This window comes from Carya illinoinensis, chromosome 12 (genome assembly GCF_018687715.1).
Source record: "Carya illinoinensis cultivar Pawnee chromosome 12, C.illinoinensisPawnee_v1, whole genome shotgun sequence".
Lineage (NCBI taxonomy): Eukaryota > Viridiplantae > Streptophyta > Magnoliopsida > Fagales > Juglandaceae > Carya > Carya illinoinensis.
In genome coordinates this window covers 27,280,295-27,303,428 of record NC_056763.1, presented here as the reverse complement: position 1 = coordinate 27,303,428, position 23,134 = coordinate 27,280,295, and the positions used below count along the sequence as shown (strand labels likewise).

General features: G+C 34.2%; 2 protein-coding genes and 1 long non-coding RNA gene across 7 annotated transcripts; 2 read left to right on the top strand and 1 right to left on the bottom strand.

The window, feature by feature from the left end:
• Nucleotides 1-846: 846 nt before the first annotated feature.
• LOC122289169 (ubiquitin carboxyl-terminal hydrolase MINDY-1-like) lies at nucleotides 847-11,258 on the top strand. 4 transcript variants are annotated; one of them, XM_043096126.1, is made up of 12 exons: nucleotides 848-1,155; nucleotides 5,254-5,372; nucleotides 5,454-5,560; nucleotides 5,643-5,730; nucleotides 7,022-8,081; nucleotides 8,205-8,259; nucleotides 8,401-8,482; nucleotides 8,665-8,745; nucleotides 9,262-9,366; nucleotides 9,454-9,503; nucleotides 9,967-10,087; nucleotides 10,639-11,258. In XM_043096126.1, exons 1-12 carry the CDS (start codon nucleotides 993-995, stop codon nucleotides 10,810-10,812), a joined length of 2,205 nt encoding a protein of 734 aa, XP_042952060.1. In that variant the 5' UTR covers nucleotides 848-992; the 3' UTR covers nucleotides 10,813-11,258. The 4 variants fall into 4 exon arrangements, with proteins under 4 accessions (XP_042952063.1, XP_042952060.1, XP_042952061.1 ...); XM_043096127.1 differs by having other exon boundaries at nucleotides 849-1,155; nucleotides 10,726-11,258; XM_043096128.1 differs by lacking the exon at nucleotides 5,254-5,372 and having other exon boundaries at nucleotides 986-1,155.
• Nucleotides 11,259-14,453: 3,195 nt separating this feature from the next.
• LOC122290438 (homeobox protein HD1-like) lies at nucleotides 14,454-19,331 on the top strand. 2 transcript variants are annotated; one of them, XM_043098118.1, is made up of 6 exons: nucleotides 14,454-14,833; nucleotides 14,976-15,285; nucleotides 15,427-15,547; nucleotides 17,873-18,066; nucleotides 18,272-18,403; nucleotides 18,887-19,331. In XM_043098118.1, exons 2-6 carry the CDS (start codon nucleotides 14,980-14,982, stop codon nucleotides 19,025-19,027), a joined length of 894 nt encoding a protein of 297 aa, XP_042954052.1. In that variant the 5' UTR covers nucleotides 14,454-14,833; nucleotides 14,976-14,979; the 3' UTR covers nucleotides 19,028-19,331. The 2 variants fall into 2 exon arrangements, with proteins under 2 accessions (XP_042954052.1, XP_042954053.1); XM_043098119.1 differs by having other exon boundaries at nucleotides 14,961-15,285.
• Nucleotides 19,332-20,808: 1,477 nt separating this feature from the next.
• On the bottom strand, nucleotides 20,809-21,972 carry LOC122290322. Its single transcript, XR_006236355.1, has 2 exons — nucleotides 21,247-21,972; nucleotides 20,809-21,075 (listed from the first exon to the last, which is right to left on the bottom strand). It is a non-coding gene; the product is annotated as an uncharacterized LOC122290322 (long non-coding RNA).
• Between the last annotated feature and the right edge of the window lie 1,162 nt (nucleotides 21,973-23,134).

The window sequence follows — 23,134 nt, the reverse complement described above, 5'->3', positions numbered from 1 at the left end:
TTCAAAGTGATTATAAGGCGCTTATGTACTCACAATTGCAACTATCGTTTCTCTTATAAGCATATTTAGGCTCAATTTGGATGCCTGTATGAGATACAAACTATCTCATATGAGCTGTACTTCATCTTTTATTAACCTATCCAAACGGTAAAATACAAAATTTTATCTCATTTCTAATTTTTCAACCATTGCTACAGTATTGCTACAGTAAATATACAATACCATTACAATTGATTTGTTATATTACAAATTTATTGGTAGAAAGGAAATGTTTAAAAAGAATAAAAAATATTATTTAAATGATATGAAAAAATAGATAAATTAATGCATGATATATTGTAAAAGTCAATATATAAAATAGAAAAACTAAAATTTAGTAATGTGTTTTAAATAATAAGATAAAGTAACTATTGTATTTAAAAGTCTCACTAGTATTTAAAATATTTATATTTTATCTCATTTGAACAACTTAACCAAACGCTACTTTAGAATCCTACTATCATTTTCTTTTTTAGTAGTGTTAGTCTATTGTCGAGTAATAAAAGGTTAATTTACTGGACAATAGACTAACACTACTAAAAAAGAAAACTCAACTATCATTTGTTTATATCTTAACCTTTTCATACCTTAAATTATTTTCTACCTTAACAAATAAATTTATTTGTTTATTTTTATTATTTTTCTTTTCATACCTTAACCTTTTTATATATTTAAATATTTTTAAAAAATCTTATACAGAAATATACCAATGTATTAACATTTACTTTTTCTTAATCTTCTTAATCGTTAAGTAAAAAAAATTAAATGTATGAATGTTCTATGTAAAGGGCATGCTAATATTTTCCTTCTTTTAGATATACTGTTCCTGCTTGCCTCTTCTCTCTCTCTCTCTCTCTCTCTCTAGACCAATTTTTTTGCGCCTGTCTAGTCTACAAACGGGAAGTTAGAAACCCCGAGTGCCTGAGCGCCCGTCGCTAAAATCTCTGGTGGAAATGGCGTCGTCGTCGCCTTCGCCTTCCTCCGAAGAAACACAGCAGCGGCAGGAACAGCAAGTGAAGGAGTGCGTGCACAAGACCAAGTTCATTCAATTCTTGGGACGCACCACCCCAATCGTCCTCCAAAACGACAATGGCCCCTGTCCTCTTCTTGCCATTTGTACTTTCATCTGTCTCGCTCTCCCACTAGTTTTTTTTCCTAGTATTCTCTCCTTTTTATTTCCTTGGCTGGTTTGGTTTTGTGAAACTGGAGAAAGAATGTTTGGTTTGATTATAGAGGAAGTCGAGAATTTCGTGGCAATCGTAGGGGAATGGTATGCGCTAGGGGTATTAGGTATTGTCTGAATTGGAAAATTTGGATGTAGATTTTCCTCCCGCTTTCCTACGATTTCTTGTCGACTAAACGTGAAAGGAGATGATTGATTGGATACTCAATTAATTTTATACTTGATGTTTCTTGTTGAATATTCTGCGCCAAGAATCAAGATCTATCGTTTTAAGTATCATGCCTTGATCCACTTTCCGAGTAAAGATCGAGCTATTAGGTTTGTTTTTTATTTTTAGGGTTTGTTGACGATTCATTTTTCTTCATTATTGTCCATGTCGTTGCTCAGTAATGAACCTAGAGGAAGAGGACTGAGATTTCGGGACTTCTGTTGGATGTTCTGCTTCCCAGGATGAAGACGGATTCTTGTTGGATATTTTGCGCCAAGAATCAAGATTTATCTTTATAATTATCATACCTTGATTCACTTTCCTAGTAACGATCGTGATATTAGGGTTTTTAGAGGGTTTCTGTTTTTTCTACCGCCCACACACTCGTTGTGACGCTTCTTTTTTCTTCTCTATTGTCCATTAGGTTGCTAAGTAAATTAAATTAGCCGCGAGCTCAAATGACTGGCATGTAATCCGATTGGCTGAAAAATTTAGATAGTGAATTAAGTTGAGATAAGATGATAAATTGAGATGAAAATCAAACAAAGTATTAATTACTTATCAAAAAAGTAAATTAAATTAACAGAAGAGAACCAAAATATTGAGTCTTCTGTTAGATGTTCCGCTTTCCAGGAAAGTTAAAAATTACTTTACATTAGTCCATTAGTTGTATTAGGTATTGTTAGAGGTGAGGTGTCTTCCGTTGGGGGCATCTTTCAAGGCTAAGGATATTTGGGACAGACTGGTTGAAAAGATTGGCAGGTTGGTAGCGGCTATACTTATCAAAACGGGTAGAATTACTCTTATCAAAAGTACTCTTTCCAACCTTCCGACTTATTATCTTTCTTTATTCCCATTGCCTGCAGGATTGGCAAACTGGGTTGAGAAGTTATTTCGTGCATTTATGTGGGGTGGAGTAGGAGAGGAGAATAAATTTCATATTGTGAGCTGGAATAGAGTTTGCTTTCCTATTGCAAATGGAGGTTTGGGTTCAAAAGTTGAGTAGTTTTTTTATCAGTGAAAAGGATTAATAAGATATGAAAGTTGAGTAGTTTTAATAAGGCTTTGTTGGGGAAGTGGTTGTGGAGGTATCAATTGGAAGAGGAGTCGTTGTGGAGGTTATTGATCGGAAATATGCGAGTGATTGGGGGGTTGGCGTTCTAAGGGGCTTAGGGGGGCTTATGGTGTGAGTCTTTGGAAATTCATTATAAAGGGGTGGGAGGATTTCGTAAACATGTTAATTTTGTTGTTGGAGAGGGTTCAAGGATCCATTTTTGGTTTGATGTTTGGTGTGGTGAGTGTGCTCTTTTTAGAGTGCACTCGGCTATTTTTCGCATGGTAAATCAGCATGCATCCGTTTCAGATTTGTAGATCCATTCTAATGGAGGCTTGCAGTGGGATGTTTGTTGTATTATAGCTTTTCAGGATTGGGAACTTGATGAGGATGCGGATTTTTTCAGCTTCTTGTATTCTCTGGGTATTGGAGGTAATGAGAGGGACATAATGTTATGGAAGCATATGGGGAGTAAAAAGTTTTCGGTTTGGTCATATTATAAGGTTTGACTGTCCAGCATTGCACTTCTTTTCCGTGGAAGCGTATTTGGAGGTCTCACATGCTGCCCAAAGTCGCTTTTTTATATGGACAATATTGCTTGGGAAAATTTTGATGATTGATAATTTGAGGAAGCGTGGCTTGGTCTTTATGGAGTGGTGTTTCACGTGTGTAAGAAACATGGTGAATCAGTGGATCATATGGTGAATCAGTGGATCATATGGTGATATGGATCATTTACTTCTACATTGTGAGGTGGCTAAGGCTTTGTGTGGCTAGCATCCCATGAGAGTATTCTGACTATTGATAAATTGAGAAGACGTGGCCTCTACCTAACGGATTGGTGTTTTATGTGCAAACACAACGGTGAGACAACGGATCATCTTCTCCTCCATTGTGAAGCTGTCACAGATCTATGGGATGACATCTTTACAAGACTAGGCTTGGCATGGGTAATGCCTAGAAAGGTGATTGATCTTTTGGCTTGTTGGAGAGTAATCCGGGGTAAGGGCCAGATCGCAGATATTTGGAAAATGGTGCCTCTTTGCCTAATGCGGTGCACATGGAACGAAAGGAACAATCGCTGTTTTGAGCGCAAGGAGCGATCTCCAGGAGGCTTTAGGGATTTCTTTTATCACACTTTAGTTCTATGGGCATCCTCTATTTTAATGAATGGCACTTCTTTCACTGAACTTTACGCTGCTCTTAGCCTGTAGCAAGGCTCTCTGTATACCCCCTGTGTACTTGGGCCTTGCCCTTTTCCTGTTCTAATATATCTGTTTTTACTTATCAAAAAAAAAAAAAGAGAGGTGGCTTAGGCTTTGTGGGATGATGTTTTTTGTAGAGCTGGGCTAGCTTGGGTAATGCCTATGAAAGTAGTCGATTTACTTGCGTGTTGGAATGGGCTTCATAGATGTCCTCAAGTGGCTACTGCATGGAAGATGGTCCTTTGTGTCTTATGTGGTGTATTAGGTGGGAAAGGAACGAGCGGTGCTTTAATAATAAGGAGCATACTGTAGAGGAAATCTGGAAATTTTGTGTTCTTTACTTCAATGGTTTTCCGCCATTGTACTTAATGGAGGGTCTGCTAGTGAATTTTTGTTTTTGTTTTCTGTTTCTAGAATGTAATTAGGTGTTTTTTTTTTGTATACTTCCTGTGTACATAGGCTTCGCCTATTTCATTCTATGAATACAAGTGTCTTTCTTACTTATCAAAAAAAAAAAAAAAAAAAAAGGAGGTGAGGTTTATGCATTGGGAATAATAGATTTGAGGTTTAACTCCTTTTCCCGTTTTAACTCTTTCGAGTGAACAAAACAGAGGGCCAGTCTGTAATTTGGGAATGATTACTTCTCAAATTCCCTAGCCTGTTTATTTATCTATTTGCGGTTATAATCGAAAAATCCTCTTGGCTTTTGCTTCTCTCTGTGACTCTCATTTTTACTATTTTCCTTCTCCAATAATCTGTAAGTTTGATGGGAAATATTGACAAAATAAATGAAATTGAATCTCTTGGTGATAGTTTATTTATTTTTATTTATATTTGGCCTCAATAGTTATCTGAATTCTGTGCAATTCTATCATTTCATTAGCATCCTCTAAGGTTTCATTAATCATAATTAGTTTTACAATTTTTATTTCAGGATAAAAAATGGCGGAAGTAATGTTCATTGAAGTTAAACTGCTCTTTTTGTATTCAATAAAATTATTATTAAACATCTTCAGTTTTCAATATTTAGCGTATTTGCTTCTTCCACCACTCTGTTTTGCTCATTTTCCTTTTCCCAATTTATTTATTTATTTATCTGAGGGAGTTATAGGAGCAGACTTGGAGTTGAAACGTCTATTTTACCATTTGAGAAATCTGAATTGATAGAACCCTTGAGCTCTAAACTTTCTTTCCCCCTTCCTCCCCCCTTTTTAAAATTTTTGTGGTTTCTTGGAAACTGTACAAGGGCCAACGAAATTCCATAATTGTATAATTTTCTGTCAAAATATTGAGGCGAAAATTCAAAATGTGATTTTTTCCATTATCACCTAATGCTGTTTCAGTCTGTATTTGTATTTGAAATAATTTGCTAGTGTGAGTCACCTGGTTCTGTTTTTATGCAAAGTTGATTGGGAATAATCTTTCCACATGATGCTTGTCCAGATGATATTATTTTTCGTGTAATTTAAAAACCTCCTGTACTTAATTGTTGCGCTTATCTTCTTGGGTATTTCTTCTTAGTATTTACTGCCAAGTAGGTGGTTTACTCTCAGGGCTGCTGCAGGTAATGTTCTTTTGCTAAGGAATAACTTGAATTTGAGTTTGGACACTGTGGAAGTATCACAGGAAAAATTGCTTTCATTAGTTGCGGAAAGATTAATTGATTCCAACAGTAATTTCAATGTAAGATCACTATCTCTGTCACTAATAAGCCGGCCATTTGCTGGTGTACCTAAATGAACTGTTTTTCTTTTCATGTTGCAGAATAAGGATGCAGGCTATGTTGAAAATCAACAACAGAACATTGCTGATGCAATCGATCTGCTTCCTCGACTTGCAACTGGCATTGATGTGAACATCAAATTTAGGAGGTTTGAGTCTTTTTATTCTTTTGTAGATCATTTATTGTTGTTTTCCTTACAGTCTTGACCATAGGTTTTGTAATACCTGCAGAATAGATGATTTTGAGTTTACTCCGGAGTGTGCCATTTTTGACCTACTGGATATTCCACTATATCATGGCTGGATAGTTGATCCACAGGTTCACACCTTTCTGGCATCATACATACCATTTTTTACTATTTAGCATGGTTTCTACAGAGACGTGTTCGGATTGCTCTTATGATGGAATAATACTGATGTTTCTTCTACCCTTACTTATATATATATAAAAAATACTGATGTTTCTTCTACTCAATGGGGCTTGATGATTTGCAATAGGATTCCTACAATTTGCCATGCCCTATATATCTAGTTTGTCCTTCTAACGTATCAAAAATATGTGTAGTTTGTTGTTCTACAGAATATTTAACTTGCAAACCTCTCATTGGTCATTTTTTGTGCTCTTATCAAGAATTTGGATGGTCATGCTTTACCTTAATGTTTTCTGTTGTCATCTCGCTCTCTCTCTCTCTCTCTGATAAGTAATTGAGAAGTTTATTGAAGAACCCAAAAGACAATAGTGTAATGCCCCAAGGGAAAGCCTGAGCTACTACTCCAAAAAGACTAATCAATGGCACAATGGGAGCCTCATTGGAACCATTATGAGGAGCAAGAACTTTTCCATCCCAAGCAATGTGGGATCCATCATCCCATACACCACCTACATGCATCAGTCAGTACTCAGTACAGGGTATCACACAAAGCCCAACTACATGAGACGTATTCAAGAGAAAATCTACCTAGTGGTTACCTATATATATATATATAAAAGAAAATCTATCTAGTGGTTCTCATAGGTTTCATCAGTCCCTGGTGTTTAATGGTCTCGTGAACATAATATTTTGCCTTCTATCGGAATAGATTGGGTCACTTGTCCAATGGTGGATCTCCTAACATGTTGGAAAGATCTTTTTTGGGGATAGATTGGGTTATGCCTTCTCCAATGGTGGATCTCCTAACATATTGAAAAGAACAGTTTGTTCATCAATCTACATTGTGTGGAACTTGAACTCACCGTGCATATGTGGTGTATTTCCCTAACCTTCCTTAAAGTTGGTGTTTCTCCTATGTATATCCCCAGTGTACTTGGGTTTCATCCCTAGCTCTTTTTCAATAGAAGTGGTATTGTTAATTATAAAAAACAATGTTGTGTATTTGGAGAAAGAGAGAAATGAACTTGGTTTCAAAGATTATGAGAATTTGATGTTAGACCTCAAGACATTCCTTCTCAAAACCTTGTGTCATTGGATTGTGGCAGAGAATAGTGCTGCCTTTTCTATTTATACTTTTCAAGATGTCCTAGATCTTCTTTTTTTTTTTTGCTTGTTAGGTATTTCTATTATATACCCCAAAACATTATCTTATCCAAAAAAAGCTTCCATATTTTTCAGGATAGTGATACTTCTCTTGCTATTGGGTCAAAGTCCTACAATGCGCTCACAGGAGAGCTTGTAGCCCTTGAAACGCACAATATGGAGGCGATATCTAAGATCAACCTTGAAGAGGATTGCGTTGATTTTGCTGCTGCAACAACTGCAACTTTAGGAGTTCCTTCTCCATGCCTTTCAAAAGCTACATCTTTTAATGATTCTCCATGTCCGGTCACTGATTACCAGAAAGCAAGAAAAGGAGACCTTGAAGAAGAAGCAGAGCTTTTGAGAGCATTGAAGCAGACTGAGGCTGAAATGCCAACTTCAGTGGGTGATAGTCTTCTAGACAATATTAATGGAGGGACTCAAACTGTCAGGTCATATGAAAGTGTGTGCCTCAAGGATGTTATGCCCGTAGATGAATTGGAGAAGTGTGCTGGCGTTAAAGACAACAATTTCCCTAAACTGGAACTGTCTGCATTTGATGACTGCAATGCCAGAAGCAATGGCAATGATCTTATTTCTTTACAAAATAATACAAGGCAAGCAGCTACTTCATCCTTAAGGACTGATGTGGGAGTCCACCTTGATCGGTCAGCTTTTGTGGAATCTGAAGAAAGTACCCTCCACACCGATGTGTTCGAGAATAATGGTGTTGACACGTTGCTCCAAAGTGGAACTGCTTCCCTTTCTCCTGGAAGAGAAGCTGCATCTTTTGATGAGAGTGATATGGGTATTTCTAGAGGCGGTGAAGTTAGGAAGCAATCCACTTTTACAACCAATGTTCATGAGTCTGCGGATAAACTAGGTGGTGGTTGCACCGAAGAATTATCATGCCTATCTTCACCAAGTGCCAATTCAGATTTACCTATTGGCAGAATTCAGCACATTGATGCTGCCCAAGCTTTGAGTTCGAGTGTTGATGGCAGTGAGCCCATATATGAAGGAGAGGAATGTATATTGGAATCAAGAAATGCAGTTCTTGAGGACCGGGAGCCTGTGTATGAAGGTGAGATGGTTCTTAAAAGCACCATAGATGACTGCAGTCCGAGGTCCAAAGATGAAATCACTCCACAACAAGGTCAGTGGTGTATCAAAGAAGTTGATATGTGATGTGTGTGAAATGTCTATTTCTATTAATGCCAGTTAATATGATCTCGAATTTATGTAAACAAAAGACTCTTTTGCATTTGATTGGCTTTAGGTGAGCTTATCAGGAGTTTTTTGAAAAACAATGCGAGTCAGTTGACCATTAATGGGTATGTTGATTTACTGTTTTCCTTTAACTCCTAGTTTCTTTTTACCTATCAATTAACTCCTAGTTTCTTTTTTAATCCATGGGTTTTGCCATGTTGGATGCTGCAAAGTTCACTACATGATTCTATTTTATGCTTTTGCAGCCTTTTCTGCTTACGTGATGGTCTTAAAGAACGTGAACTTTGTGTTTTTTTCCGTAATAATCACTTCAGTGCCATGTTTAAGGTCAGTAAGAGCCTTGCGGCTCTTCTTTTATAAGGGATCAGTAATTATGCTTTTGAACTTCTGGTTGCATATTTTTAATGGTGAAAATTTAAAGAAAACATATGTAGTTTTATAAGTTTCAGGTTCAACAGCTCCTTAGCATCAAAACTTAGATGATACCCAAATCTCTCTTCTCATTGCAGCTTGATGGTGAACTTTATCTTCTAGCTACAGACCAAGGTTACATAAATCAGCCTGATTTGGTGTGGGAAAAACTAAACGAGGTAAACTGCTTACTCTGTGATCTTTTTCTGGCTTAGTGGGCCAAATTATGAATTTTTGTCAAGTTTTCAACGTTTAGTAATTACTTTAATACTCAGATCCTCGTCAAAACCTGATCCTCGTCAAAACCTGATTGATGTGCTGATTCTTGAGTAATACTTCTTTATAGAGTCACAATGTCAATGTGTTGTAATTTCATCTCAAGTAGTTTTTTTTTTTTTTTCCTTTCTTTCTTTTTTTCTTGAAATGGGTTTGATGCAGGGCTATGCTTCTTTCCAGGGTTGGAAGGTGCTATAGTTATGTATTATGTAAATCTTTTCATGTAAGTTTTTCGTAGTGCCATGCAAAGACTGAAGAAGCTTTTGAAATCCTATATGTGCGATTTGTTTTCTTTCTGGATTCTAAATGGGGAAGATGCTTGCAAAATGATTACCAAGGTGTTGTTAATATTAGGACAGTTTGATTTATATTGAATTTTGATGTCCTAATTATAACTCCTCCCATGCTTTTCATTTCAGGTCAATGGGAATACCTTGTTCATGACGGGTAATTTTAAGGAATTTAATGTGGAAAGTCGTTCAAATGACACTTGGGATGAACATAATGCTTTGACCAGCACTGCTGTATGTATTTCTGTTTTCTGGACCTACATGAGTTGTGAGCTCGACAGCAGTTCTTTCCATGATACTAATTTGAATTCATTACGTCAGGACTTTCTTGCCACCATCAATAGCTCTGCACAAGCGGATATGGATGCTAAGTAATTATCTTGACTTTGTTACTGGTGCCTACTTGATTTATTTATTTCTTACTTGAAAACAGATGAAACGCATGACCTCTAGATCCATTCATTTTTTTATGAGTGATCAGACTTCATTAAAAGGCGCAATCTTAGTATACAGGTAGTATATGAGAAATAAACTTATGTAGGAGAAAAAGGTACAAGAAAATCATAAAACTTAAAGATCCATTCATATTTGGATCACAGTCTGTGGCTTTATGACTTGTGCAATATTGTGTTAATTACGGTTTCGGTATGAGATAATGAAATGCCTGATATAATTGAATATAATCAGAAAATTGTGAAAATCAATCTTGTTTTACTTTCTAGACATTAGAAGTTCAGTATTGTTTCAGCATTCTTTATTCTTTCCTTTAATACCTTTGAGTTTGCTGGCGGAGTTGCAATTTGTAGTTAAAATATTCATACTTTGTTATGGCAGTTCTGATCTGCAGTTGGCAATTGCTCTGCAACAACAAGAGTTTGAGCAACAACCACAACGACAAAATTTGCAGCAACCATCCGGTGTTGGTGGAAGTTCAAGGCTGATCACCGGTCCCCAGGTAGAGTTTCTTGTTTCAACCAAAGTTGTGATGACCTTCATGTTTTTTAATCGTACTGTAGATGATTATAATTTCTTGAATTTGTTTAATGGAACTTCTTATTCTTCTGATTCCTCATATAAATGCAGTGGGTAAATATTTTTTGAAGATGTTTTAGAAAAATTCATTTTGATAGTCTTGTAGTTTCTTTTGCTGAATAAACATTTTAGGGAAATCCTATTTATAATTTTTTAACTATCATCTTTTTATCATCCCTCAATATGGGATTGAGAAATTATTTATTATTTATTTGCCAATAATCATTTGATATGATGTCAGGAGATGGTGAAAGGATAATAGTCATAACCCATGCATTTTATTTCAGCTGTTAATCTTTACTATGAGATTAGGTTCTCTATATACGGTTGAGAATTTGCTTGTAACTCTGAGTGGAAGATAAGAAACAAACCTTTTGAAATTTTACTTCATTTCGCATAAAAATGGCATGTTTCTGCCGTAGTATCTTTCATTTTAATTTTTGTTTGCCTTGACTATCCTCTGCAATTAAGCAGAGCGTGACTTCTAGCCCTCTACAAAGATTTTACCTCATGATTGCAAGGAAAATATATGGATTTCTTGAACCAATGGGCATTTGGCAGGTGGCAAGAAACAATGGCCGGAATCCGTACTCGTCTCCTTCCCCCAAGCCTGAAGCAAAATCAAAAGAAAAGTGTACGGTAATGTGAGATTTGCCATTTGCTGTCAATGGTGTGTGGGCCCCTTTGTATTCAATGGAATTACTCAAACCTTATTTACCGTACACATGGTTTTAGACAGTTTTGTGCTGTAAATAGTGCAAGTATATAGTAGCGCATGCCAGGGTAGGCCCACCAATCTTAACCCCCCTTCCCCCCCTCCCCCCCTTTTTTTTAGTTAATCCTGAAATAATAGGCTGATTAAGATCGTCTTCTCTCGACCACCTCGAAGAAGATTGAAGATAATGGGTAGGTCCTTTTTTGTGATAGCCTTGGTTGTTGGAGATATTTGTGTTGGGTGGAAAGGTAGTGGCATGGAGGAGGAGGAGGAGGACCACCTTAGGCCACGTTCAACCCCACAAGTTTGTCTGTATAAAACCTTTTGTATCATTGGTGTTTCCATTCAAATATAATGTTTTTATATATTGATTGCAAAATATCATCTGCTTTACCCTTTTTTTTTTTTAAAGTTTTATGCTATTGAATCAAATCTCCTTGGGTGGTTGGTTCACTTCCTTGCATTCGAACCTTTCATGGCTTGGTGCCCTTGGAGCAACAGTTCCTTTCCCTCGTGACCAACAGTCCTTTTTGGCCGTGGCCAGGCGCTTCCCCCCCCCCCCCCCCCCCTTCCCTCCTCTTCCCTCTCTCTCTCTCTCTCTCTCTCTCTCTCTCTCTCTCTCTCTCGTCTAATGACGAAGAATGCTACCGGTTTTGCTACGTGTCGGAATCCAGTTTGTCTGTGTCAATTAAAAAGCCTTGGGTCTACCATTGCAGGCGGCTTAATAGTTATCCACCTAATCAACATTTGTTCCACGTAGGTAGGACCTACGACCATGAGCCGAAAGGACGGTCTACCGACAACCAACCCACCATTATTGTTGTTGTATTCTCTGATGTTGTATTTTTGTCTTTGCCTTATTATCCATCGCAATTATTTTAATGAATTAGACGAATATGCATGCTTAAAGATAAAAAGGAAGAAAATTCTTGTCGTTGTCAAATTGATTGATTCAAAATCACCCATATTAATTATTCGGTGTTGTAAAAAATATGGGTATTATATTCAAAGAATTCGTCGGAATAGAATATAATAAATATAAGAAAAACCTGTTTTGTGATTAAGAGCAAGACAAGGTCAGGATTGTGGGGCCTGGTGAGAGCGTGGACTCTGGATCATGACTCATCTCCAAGTTTCTCGTGGTGGGAGCGTGGGACCAGTCTCTTGTTTTTAGGGGGCCGAGAAAACCACAAAGCGACAGCTGTCAGTTGACCCCGCCATCAACAACTTTGGAAGGTCACTTGAATCCTTGGCCTTGGCGGGCACACCGTTGGCTTTTGCACCACGCCATCACCGGAAACCAACCCCCCCCCCCCCCCTCTCTCTCTCTCTCTCTCTCTCTCTCTCTCTCTCTCTCATGTGTACATAAAGTGCGTGCTTTTGCATGTTTTTAGCTTCTTTCCTACAGTACTTATATTTGGTGCCCAAAACGAAATGAGAAAAATAAAAGAAAGAAGAAGAAGAACAAAACAAAAGTAAAATGTGCTTAAAGTGCCTTGTTTGTATGCTGACAATTAACTTTGAACCCCAGTCATATTCATGGTTTTTGGTGAGGCCAGCTAGACATTTGATCGATATGATAAGGGATCCAAACTTATTTTTTACTGTAATAGGTTAGACCGGAATTTGTTTATTCATTAATCTCGGTCCTTAGGTTTAATTAATTTTACCAAATGCGTCTTATTAGTCAATCTGACACGTTATTAACGGATTATTGAATAATATCCCAAAAATTGCATCGGGTCACATTTTCTTTTTTCTTACAACACACTCCATGTCGAGTTTATAAACCTAGCTAGCTAGTACTTAGATCGACGACTGAGCTTTCATTATTTCTTAATTAATAATTTGTTTTTAGAATCGTTGAGAGGATAGATATTACTCCTCATCTTCCCTAAATTTAAACCAACATATATGATATAGTTGTATAATGATGACGTTAATATATACTTTTGTCATTCTATGTAAATGATTTTGCATGTTGTTTTATATCATACATATCAGTAAAATGAAGGTGGATCGACTAAACATATATATTAACTAAACCCTTATTCCTAGCTATGATTACTTGCAAGCAAATTCGAAATTTTCTTAAGTTTTTATATGAAGAACTGATTTTGTTTAATTTGTATTTTTGTAGTAGATCATCATGTGATGAGAATCAAGTAGGTCTCTGACTCTCTCTATATAAATTATCTTATTTATTGAAAAAATTCATGAACTTAACTCATCTCATAAAACCAGTTCAACAAAAAATGTCTGCTCATTGCTTATAAACATGCCTAACTAAGACATTGTCAACAAGCAATGCTAGATTTATTCCTTAACATTTACAAATCAGTGTAAGTATGTGCTTATTAAATTATAAACTACAGAATCTCAATATTACAAATATAAAAATGTATTTATTTATTTATTTATTATATGTATATATCACTTAACCAACGTGCATATATATATGTATGTATGTGTTACTCATATATATGATGAAAATAGAATAAGTCTGTGGAGTATATCATTACTCATATATCTCTCTCACTCCACGAGGTTAATTAACTAAGATAAAATGAAATAATATATTTAATATGATTTGCTCATGAACAATAATGGCGAATATAACCTACTCATTTAATTTCCTTCACGAATCCCTTCATGGAAATGATTACACAAATTTACCAGAAATATTGAGTTGGGACATTGCTTTGGAGCTATAATATGGCATGCATGCACGTAGTTGGTGGGTTGTCATTTGTATTTGAAGTCTGAACCAAATCAATAAGTGATAATATATAATTAATTAGTTTCCGCAAAAACCCAAATTTAGATCATCATCAGCTACCCTGAAATCTCAAAGCATAATATACACCAGCCAATTAGGAGGTGGAACAGTGACATCTCAACTTATAATACTAATAAATAAAGATCGTGGCTTTAATTCTTTTATCATTAATGCAAAAATTAAAATAAATTAATGAAGATTCGATTATATATCATTCTAATTATAAATTATTTCATTAGCAACCCATTTAGTTGGGGAAAACTCAAAACTTATTCTACTAAAATAGTAATAAATAAATAAAAAAGCTTTTTTTTGGTACAATCGATATATGATTATTGAAAATTTCCACTTATACAAAAAAAATACATAAAAATAAATTTATAAAATTATGATGTGGCTTAATTTACGTGATGCGTTAGATCTACTTTACATTAAAAATAACTTTACAATCTGATATATTGTATCAAGACACATCAGTTTATAGATTGACTTTTATGTAATCCGATTTTGAATAAAGTATTTCTCATAATCATTAGCTGGTATGTTTTTAATTTGTATATATTTAAGCTTCATTAATCATTGAAAGGGGGTGCTCGATCGATGTATGATGGTATTGTGGAGTGCCCCAAACGATTGCTAATTTGAACACTAATTTTCAAACCTTTTATGAGTAAATGATGGAGATAGCATACGAAGAACAATATTAAATTCAGATAATATTTTGGCTTCATCTTTGTATACCCAATCTAATTCTTTCCTTTAAATACAAACCTAACAGCCACTTGCGAAAGGTTATCTTAAATTAAAAGCTAAAGGAAAATCCCAACAAATTCAGAGGGGAAAAAGAAAAGAAAAGGAAGAACGAAAAAGCCAATCAAATTGTCACACCACAGAAGTAGCTTTATATCCCGTGTTCCTTTTTATCTGTCCCTCGATTCCAGTCCCAGTTCTTCCGTAGAATTATGATTCTCTAGCCATCTCTCTCATCAGTTTCATGGATTTGATTCTCTCGGACGTGGTGCAGGAATTTTCAAAGTCCGATGTACGGCCTCTTTCGAACGATCTCTTACACCATTAACGATAAAATCTTATAACTGTCCGGAACACAAACAGACAAACACCAGAACAATTTATCGTCTACTTTCAAGTTCCACTGCAAAAGGGTCTCTTTCGTGGTACGTCCTCAGACCTCGAACACCCCCTTCTTTCTCCTCTATATAATTCTCCCCCCTTTCAAACCTCGTTTGTTTTCTATCGCCCGTTTGAACGCTCTCTCTTGATCTATCTCTTCGATTCTCATAGAAGCGCCTCGTTTAGTGTTATGGATATAGAAATGCAAGCACCGAGCCTGGGAATGATTGGTGGTGGAAGTACTGGTGGTTTTAGCGGTGAATTGGCAGTTTCCGGCGAGCACCAACGCCAATTCAAGGCGGAGATAGCCACTCACCCACTTTATGAGGAGCTTCTGTCGGCCCATGTGGCGTGCCTCCGTGTCGCCACGCCAATCGATCAGTTACCATTGATCGACGCGCAGCTAGATCAGTCTCACCATCTTCTGCGGTCGTATGCCTCGCAGCGTACCCATTCCCTCTCTCCCCATGAACGTCAAGAGCTCGACAACTTCTTGGTACGTAAGATGGTCTCTGACTTATAACACTAATTAGATTCGGCTTTGATCTCGATCTTCTTGAATATTTGTAATATCTTCTTGATTGTTTTAAGGTTTAACCTCATGAGGGTTTTGATCATTTTGTGGGTTTTGTTACAGGCACAATATTTGTTAGTTTTGTGCAACTTCAAAGAACAGCTTCAACAACATGTCCGAGTCCACGCCGTTGAGGCTGTCGTGGCTTGCCGTGAAATTGAAAATACCTTGCAAGCCCTCACTGGTATCCTCCTTTTATCCACCTCAATGCAAATTTCTTGTTACTATTATTATTCGTTCTCAATTTCTATCATTTGCAAAAATCTTAAGCTACAATTCAATAGATACAACATGCCATCAAAGAGGCACCACTTCGTTTTGACGTTTTTGTCATGTAATGAAGATGATAATGCATGCTTTGTTTTCTGTCTTCGCTTTTGATGCATAATATTTTATATTCAGTTTCGGTAGGTAGAAAGATAAGAGACTATACGTGCTTGGGGTTCTAGCAAGTTTGGAAGGCCGAGCTGGAGGAAGTGGGTGCTGTAGGACCTACCCTCATGCCAGAAAGAAAATATCTATAACCTACGGTTGGAATAAAAGAAAGTTAGTTTGGTGAGGAAGGTACTCCCACCACCACCACCAAACGATAACATAAGGTTGATTCGAGAATATTTGGTTCCTAGAAAGAATTCTTTAGGCGTTTTAAAGATCATGCATATTGATATCCATCAACTTAATTTGGTCCGTCCATCGCTCAAGACTTTGCAATTTGAAGGTCGTAGTAATTCATGGAATCCATCTTTTGCCGTTAGATTTGCGCATATTTTTTTTCCAAGTACGATGGATATATTACCGTGAGCATTCGAATTATATATCATGACTTCTTGACCGAGAATTTGGAGCAATTCGTTCGGTCTGGGCATAAGGACGCATTATTAATTAATACAGCTCTATCATACTGATCTCTATCTGGGAATATTATGGGCTAGCTATGAAAAAAGATCAGTTTAATATTGCATCTTATTGATCAGTATCTTTCACGAGATCGTCATGTAGACATTGATTAAGCTCTTCTAGTCTTGTTTTGATCTATTATATCGTGCTATCGAGAGGTTAACATTTCCAAGCAAAATCTCTTAATTAGAACTTGCAAAATTGCTTTTGTTCAACTACGGATCGATCATATGATGCTCAGAATTTTTTCATTTTTTGCATGGTGGTGGCAGATGGTGTTATATATACACACACACATACAACTACTTGATAATGAGTGTTGCATGCATGACACCATCCATCTACAAGACCCTTGTAATAAATTAATACTGACCATGATTATCCTGATCATCTAGTACGTACTATTTATGATACAGCTAGCTAGCGGAGTGTAGGGTAAAATATGATTGAAAGCAAGAAGCTAGCTAGGCACCCGTTAATATATGTGATCGAAATTTTTAATAGAAATACCGATTAATATTCCATTCTAGCCAATTTAAAAGTAAGTCAACCATGATTAATATTTGAACTTAATCTCAAAATGAAATTCTTAATTGGCTTTCTGCTATATTTTACCTTTGCCAATTAAGGCAGTACTTAATTAGTTTTTCTAGCTTTGGTTGTTGAAATACTTGAATATATTTGGTATTCTTCTGTCGAGAGAGAAGCTAGTGATCTATGGAAATTTGGAAAAAGGAATTAACCCTTCTAATTGCTTTGAATAAGAAATAGTTCTTGTGGTATATATGTGGTTTGGTTGTGGATTTTTTGTCTAGATCAATGGTGACTTCCAGGAAAGTTATATATATATAGATGATCTTCGGAGGCCTTTTTACTGCTATATATGCTTCTAAATGCCATGAGTACACCTCGAGTACCCAAATCAAATAACATAACTGGTCTCAGCTCACAATTCAAATTGTTTGTGGCCAAATGTTCACGGTCAATTTCCAGCTTGCACATTAATTAAGCTAGCTGGCTCTATAAATCAAAATTTCAAATTTAAGGGATAAAAAAATTGAATTCTGCTATATACAATTATTTTTATTTGTCATTTATATACTCTATTGATGTGATTAATTAAAATAATAATTTTATATTAAAAAGTGATACAGTCAATTAATATTAGTGAAATGTGTAAGAAGTATGTAAAAAAAAACTGCAGTTTTTGTAAAAAAAAATTCATCGTCACACTGCAAATATGAATCAAGTGTGTTACAGTATATATAATTATATATAAATAGTTTGTAACCAATGAATTAACTAGTTCTTAAGAAAACTCTTAATCAAGGTCATCAGCCAAAACTTGGATTGAGTTTATTATAAGTGAGGAAAAGAAAAGGCGGATCACCTGCAAATGTGTATATATATATATATATGCTGCTAGCTGAAAACTATATTGGTTCTTGGGCCACCAAAGAGCTGTGAGAAGGAAGTTGTTTATCGTTAATGGACAAAAAATTAATAGATGAAAAGGAACTCGTGTCTCTCTTAAAATTGTTTTACATTATTTTAGAGTTAATTTGATCAATTGATCAGCTAGCTAGCGGTGTGTAACATAATTAATTTCCAGGGGTGAGTCTGGATGAAGGAACGGGTGGAACAATGTCAGATGATGAGGATGATCTGCAGATCATGGATTTCGCTTTAGATCAATCTGGTGCTGATGGGCATGACATGTTGGGATTTGGTCCGCTGCTTCCGACAGAATCTGAAAGGTCACTGATGGAGAGAGTCAGGCAGGAATTAAAGATTGAACTGAAGCAGGTGGATCATATTCGATCTTGATCGATCAGTGTAGTTGGACACGTTTTTTATAAAGATTACTATTCTTTCATGAAAAGACATGCATGCATGAGCTCATTGATAAAAGCAAAAGAATGCATGCATACATGACCATTTCACCTTTGGTACTCTTTCCATGCATGCAGGGAGGGTAAATCGAATTACATGAATATGTATTGTTTTGCAGGGTTTTAAGTCAAGAATTGAAGATGTAAGGGAGGAGATACTGAGAAAAAGAAGGGCAGGAAAATTACCTGGGGACACAACAAGTGTATTGAAGAATTGGTGGCAGGAACACTCAAAATGGCCTTACCCTACTGTAAGCAAGCGCGCAACCGATCTCATCATGATCTCATTCATTTACGATTCTCATAATCAACAATGACATTAATTTTCATGATATTCCTACTTGTTTGGTTTCCCGTCAAGCATTTCATTTTGCTCCTCATATAAAATCCAGATCACGTCTTGATCATTAATCTGTTTACTGCCTAACGACAACATGAATATTAGATAATGGGTAACATAAATGAGTGCTGATCACTTTAAAGAACATGTTTCACACATTATGCACTGTTCACTTGTGAGCGCTATTTTTTTTAACATGAAAGATGAACGAAAAATGTTATAAACACAATTAGCCATCATGCACGACTCCTTAACTCTCTATCTCTAAATCTAAGTAAATCTTACAATTACCTGGATATGGAGGATTGATACGTACGTACTTTCATATATAATTTATAAATTTCTGTCAAGAACAAGTAGCTAGCTAGCTAGCTAAGTACGTAATATTTTTCAGGAAGATGACAAAGCAAAACTTGTAGAGGAGACAGGCTTGCAGCTGAAGCAAATCAATAATTGGTTCATCAATCAAAGAAAGCGCAACTGGCACAGCAACTCTCAGTCGGTGACCTCTTTGAAGTCCAAGCGCAAAAGGTAGACAAATCTTTGAAGTTCAAGAGGACCGACCAACTTAATTTCTTTATGTCGATAAACAGTACTACGTATAATGTTGTTGACCAGGCCGGGTGGTAAATACTCAAGCTGACTCTGGCAGTCCTTGGAAGCTAGCCATGAAGGCAACTTTCTTGGATAGTTTGTAAAATTCGAAATCAAGCACAGAATTATGTAGTAGATTAATGTGCATTAAAAGACATGGCTAACATGTGATGAGGACGTACGTTGTATGATTCTTGCAAATATTTTTCCATACTTTTTCTTTTACTGTATAGGTAATTATTAAATAGATGAGAAAAATTTTAAACACAAATAGATTACACAAAATTAAACTCATAGACTGATGTGATTTTATATATAGTATATTAGATTATAAAATTATTTTTATTATAAAGTAGATCTAATAGATCTTATGAAATCACATTAGTTTGTGATTTATTTTTGTGTATTAATCCATTTGTTTATGTTGCAGATCTAAATAGATATATTTGAGCCAAATTAAGTTTTTGTCTAAATTTGATGCATGATTTCGAGTGAAAGAGAGATAACAAAGTAGACTCGATAATATTTATTTTTCATTTAATACTATCCAAAATATTAATACGACCAACAAGAAGTACTATAAAACCCACTTCATGTGTCCCTCTTTCTCACATTTGAGTCCTACAAGAACTTCAAGGGATCTTTTTCCAGAAATCCCATACCCATAGAAGTGCTAATTACGATTTTGTTTAAAGCCTACTGACAAGTTTAAACTTGATTAATGCTAAAAATAATCATAAAATGCGCAAATACGGTATAATTTTTTGAAAAAATTTGATTAAAAAATTATTTTTTTATATGAATAGTATATTTACTACCTCTTTTAAAAGGATTGTGCGGCTTTTGCATACTCTACGAATACAAATATCATTTTTCTTTATGTGAGATTTAGATAGTGAGATAAGATAAAATTAAAAGTTGAATAAAATATTATTAGAGTATTATTTTTTTATATTATTATTATTTAAAAATTTAAAAATTTTGAATTATTTATTATATTTTATATGATAATTTAGTTATATTTAGAAAAACTCTAAATTCAAACGGAGCCTTAAACTTACAACTATTTTATAGCATATTTAATATTTTTATATAATCAAGCAATTATAATTGCATCCTTTTATTAAAACTGAGGATACATATTTAATAAATTATTACTTTAATTTTCCACAAAAAGAAATTCTCTAAAATAAATTTTAAGTATAATTAAAGATAATAAAATTTAAGAGAAAAATGAGTTCACTCCTACGTGTTCACGTAAGAAACCAGCGGTGCCCCCGACACTGAGGGACCGTTCACTATATATCTATAGTGATAATATAAGCGAGAATCCGCGATGTACAGTGTTAGGAACAGTAAATATTTTTTCCTCCCTTTTTTTTTTTTTTTTTGCTCCAACATTTTTTTTCCCATTTTACCCTTCACTTTATTTGGCAATTACGGTAGTTTACGTTTTAGTTGTATTCCACCGACAGCTGTTTTTGTCATTTTAACTTCCCACCGACAGATTTCTTTTTCTCTTTTTTTTTTCCGATTTTGCCCTTATTTTTATTATTTGCTTCGTTGTCCTCAGTGTCGTTTTGCTTTGCCGGTTTGGTTATATTGTATTTTTACAGTTATTTCTGATCTCTTCATCTGATAAATTGAATTGAACTGCAGTTTAAATATTCAAATTTCTTTCATTTCATTTCGTTGTGGCTCTCTACTGCGTTCTACACTCTGTCAGCAATTGAATTGTAGGTACGTTTTTATTGTTTTCCTCAGTATATTGCAAAAATTAACTGTCTTGTATGAATGAATGAATTTGTTACATTATGTAATTAGATGATATGTATATGTATTACAACAAAAAAAAAAAAATCGAAAGAAAAAAACTATGTTTGCATATTTACATCTTTATTTACAGAGAGTACACCGAACAAAAAAATTTAACGCATCATATACAAATTCAATCTTCTGAAATTTCATCTTCTGCTTTGTTGTTGTGTGCTGAGAATAGGAAAACAAAACTGCAGTTAATCAAAAAAACAAAACCCAGTTCCTAAATTTTTGAAAAAAAAAACTATCGGATTGAAGAATTTCACTCAACATGTAAAGTATATGTATAGTGATAATATACATCAATACACCAAAAAATTGCACAAATGAAAAAAATTTCACCTTCCGGCGTGGCCGTGCGCTCCCACGAGTGGCCATTTGCTGCGGATGTGAGCGGCGATGTGAGGGACACCCAACAAACAATAGATTCAACCGAGAAACCCACAGATCCAAATAACAAACCAAAAATTTCGATCAGATAAAAAAATTAAAAAAAAAAAAAACCGAAAAACCAAATAAGTGAAAAACCAAATAGTTGTTGTACAGATCTCAAAATTTCAAACTTCAAACAACAAAATTGGAGACAATAAGAACAAGATAAAACGAGACAAAAACAAGAACAAAACACGACAAAAAAAATCAAACAAAAACAAATATGTTCAGATCTAAAAGGAAAAAAAGAAATGAAAAATCGTAAAAAATAATGTTCATCTGAAAGTATGAAAAAACAACAAAAAATATACCAAATAAACAGTTTTAGATTATACTCTAAAGAACAATCTAGATCTAAACGCACAAAAAAAAAAAAAAGAACCCAAATAAACGGAATAGATGAGTGATGCAAACGAAACTCCAAAACATTAAAAGAAGAACAAAATACAAACATAAATCAAACAAGAAGATGAAAGCTGTGAGAGAGAGAGGAAACGGAAGATGAAATGCCCGAGAGAGAAAGAGAAAGAGAGAGAGGGAGAGAGAGAGAGAGATGAAAGGAGGCGGCCAAAGTGTTAGGATTAGGTTTAGAGATGATTATATAGGGCTTTGTAGGTTAGAGCCAAATTACTTTTATGCCCATTTCTATATATATATTTACATAGATATATATCTAGCTATAGACGGACCTTTCAATTATATATATAAATATTTATATATTTATAATCATTTAAACTTTATATTATATTTATTTACTTTTAATTATTTACACTTTTAATCTTACTCATATTTAATATAAATTTAAATAATGATTTTAAAAATAATTTAAATAGTTATGGAAATATAAAAAATTTAATTATATAAATATTATCATACTCACAAAAAAATTATTTAAATTTTTGTTTAAAATATTCACTAGAGAATATTCACTAAAAAAATACAAAAATATTATTTTAATATAATAAAGAAATCGTAAAGATTGACATATTGGATTTTTGTTAGATTTTTGTTTTTTTTTCCATTACTTACACAGTTTATATATTAGTATAAAATTAATTTTGAATATTATTTTTTTATTAATATTTTTTTCTAATCATGTAAACTTTTTATTATATTTATTTACTTCCAATTATCTACACTTTTTATCATAATTATATTTATTATCTTTTTAAATAATAATTTTAAAAATAATTATGGAAATATAAAAATTTAATTATAAAAGTATTATCATACACAATAAAAATGATTGAATTTTTTGTTTAAAATATTCAATAAAGTAACATTTCAAAACATACAAAAATATATTGAGTTGTTAAAATTCTAAATACAACTAAGATAATAATAAAAAAAAATAGAAAATTATTATTTTAATAGATTAGATAAACAAACTAAGATAATAAAAAAAACGAATAGAAAAATATTATTTTAATATATTAGATAAACAATAGCAAATCAAATGTTATAGGTTTTTAAAAACTAAGTAAAATTTGAAAAACAAATTTAGAAAATCTCATTTTTAACTAAATTATAAACAAGTTTATGGGAATTTTAATGTTAATGTCCTTATAAAATTACTTTTTCCGTATTTTCTCAAATTTGTCTATTTTGCTTTCTATTAGATTTTGGTTTTTTTTTTTTTTTTTCGTTTACACCATTTATAGATTAGTATAAGATTAATTTTAAATATTATTTTCATATTAATATTTCCTTCTAATCATTTAACCTTTTTATTATATTTATTTACTTCAAATTATCTACAGTTTTTATTATACTCATATTCATTATAATTTTAAAAATA

Excerpts from the sequence above, each read along its gene's own strand:
- LOC122289169 (XM_043096126.1), top strand. The coding sequence starts at position 993 with ATGGCGTCGTCGTCGCCTTCGCCTTCCTCCGAAGAAACACAGCAGCGG. Across the intron at positions 5,731-7,021 it reads GCTGGATAGTTGATCCACAG|GATAGTGATACTTCTCTTGC; the intron begins GTTCACACCTTT and ends CATATTTTTCAG. Across the intron at positions 8,746-9,261 it reads TGTGGGAAAAACTAAACGAG|GTCAATGGGAATACCTTGTT; the intron begins GTAAACTGCTTA and ends TTTTCATTTCAG.
- LOC122290438 (XM_043098118.1), top strand. The coding sequence starts at position 14,980 with ATGGATATAGAAATGCAAGCACCGAGCCTGGGAATGATTGGTGGTGGA. Across the intron at positions 15,286-15,426 it reads AAGAGCTCGACAACTTCTTG|GCACAATATTTGTTAGTTTT; the intron begins GTACGTAAGATG and ends GTTTTGTTACAG. Across the intron at positions 18,067-18,271 it reads TAAAGATTGAACTGAAGCAG|GGTTTTAAGTCAAGAATTGA; the intron begins GTGGATCATATT and ends ATTGTTTTGCAG.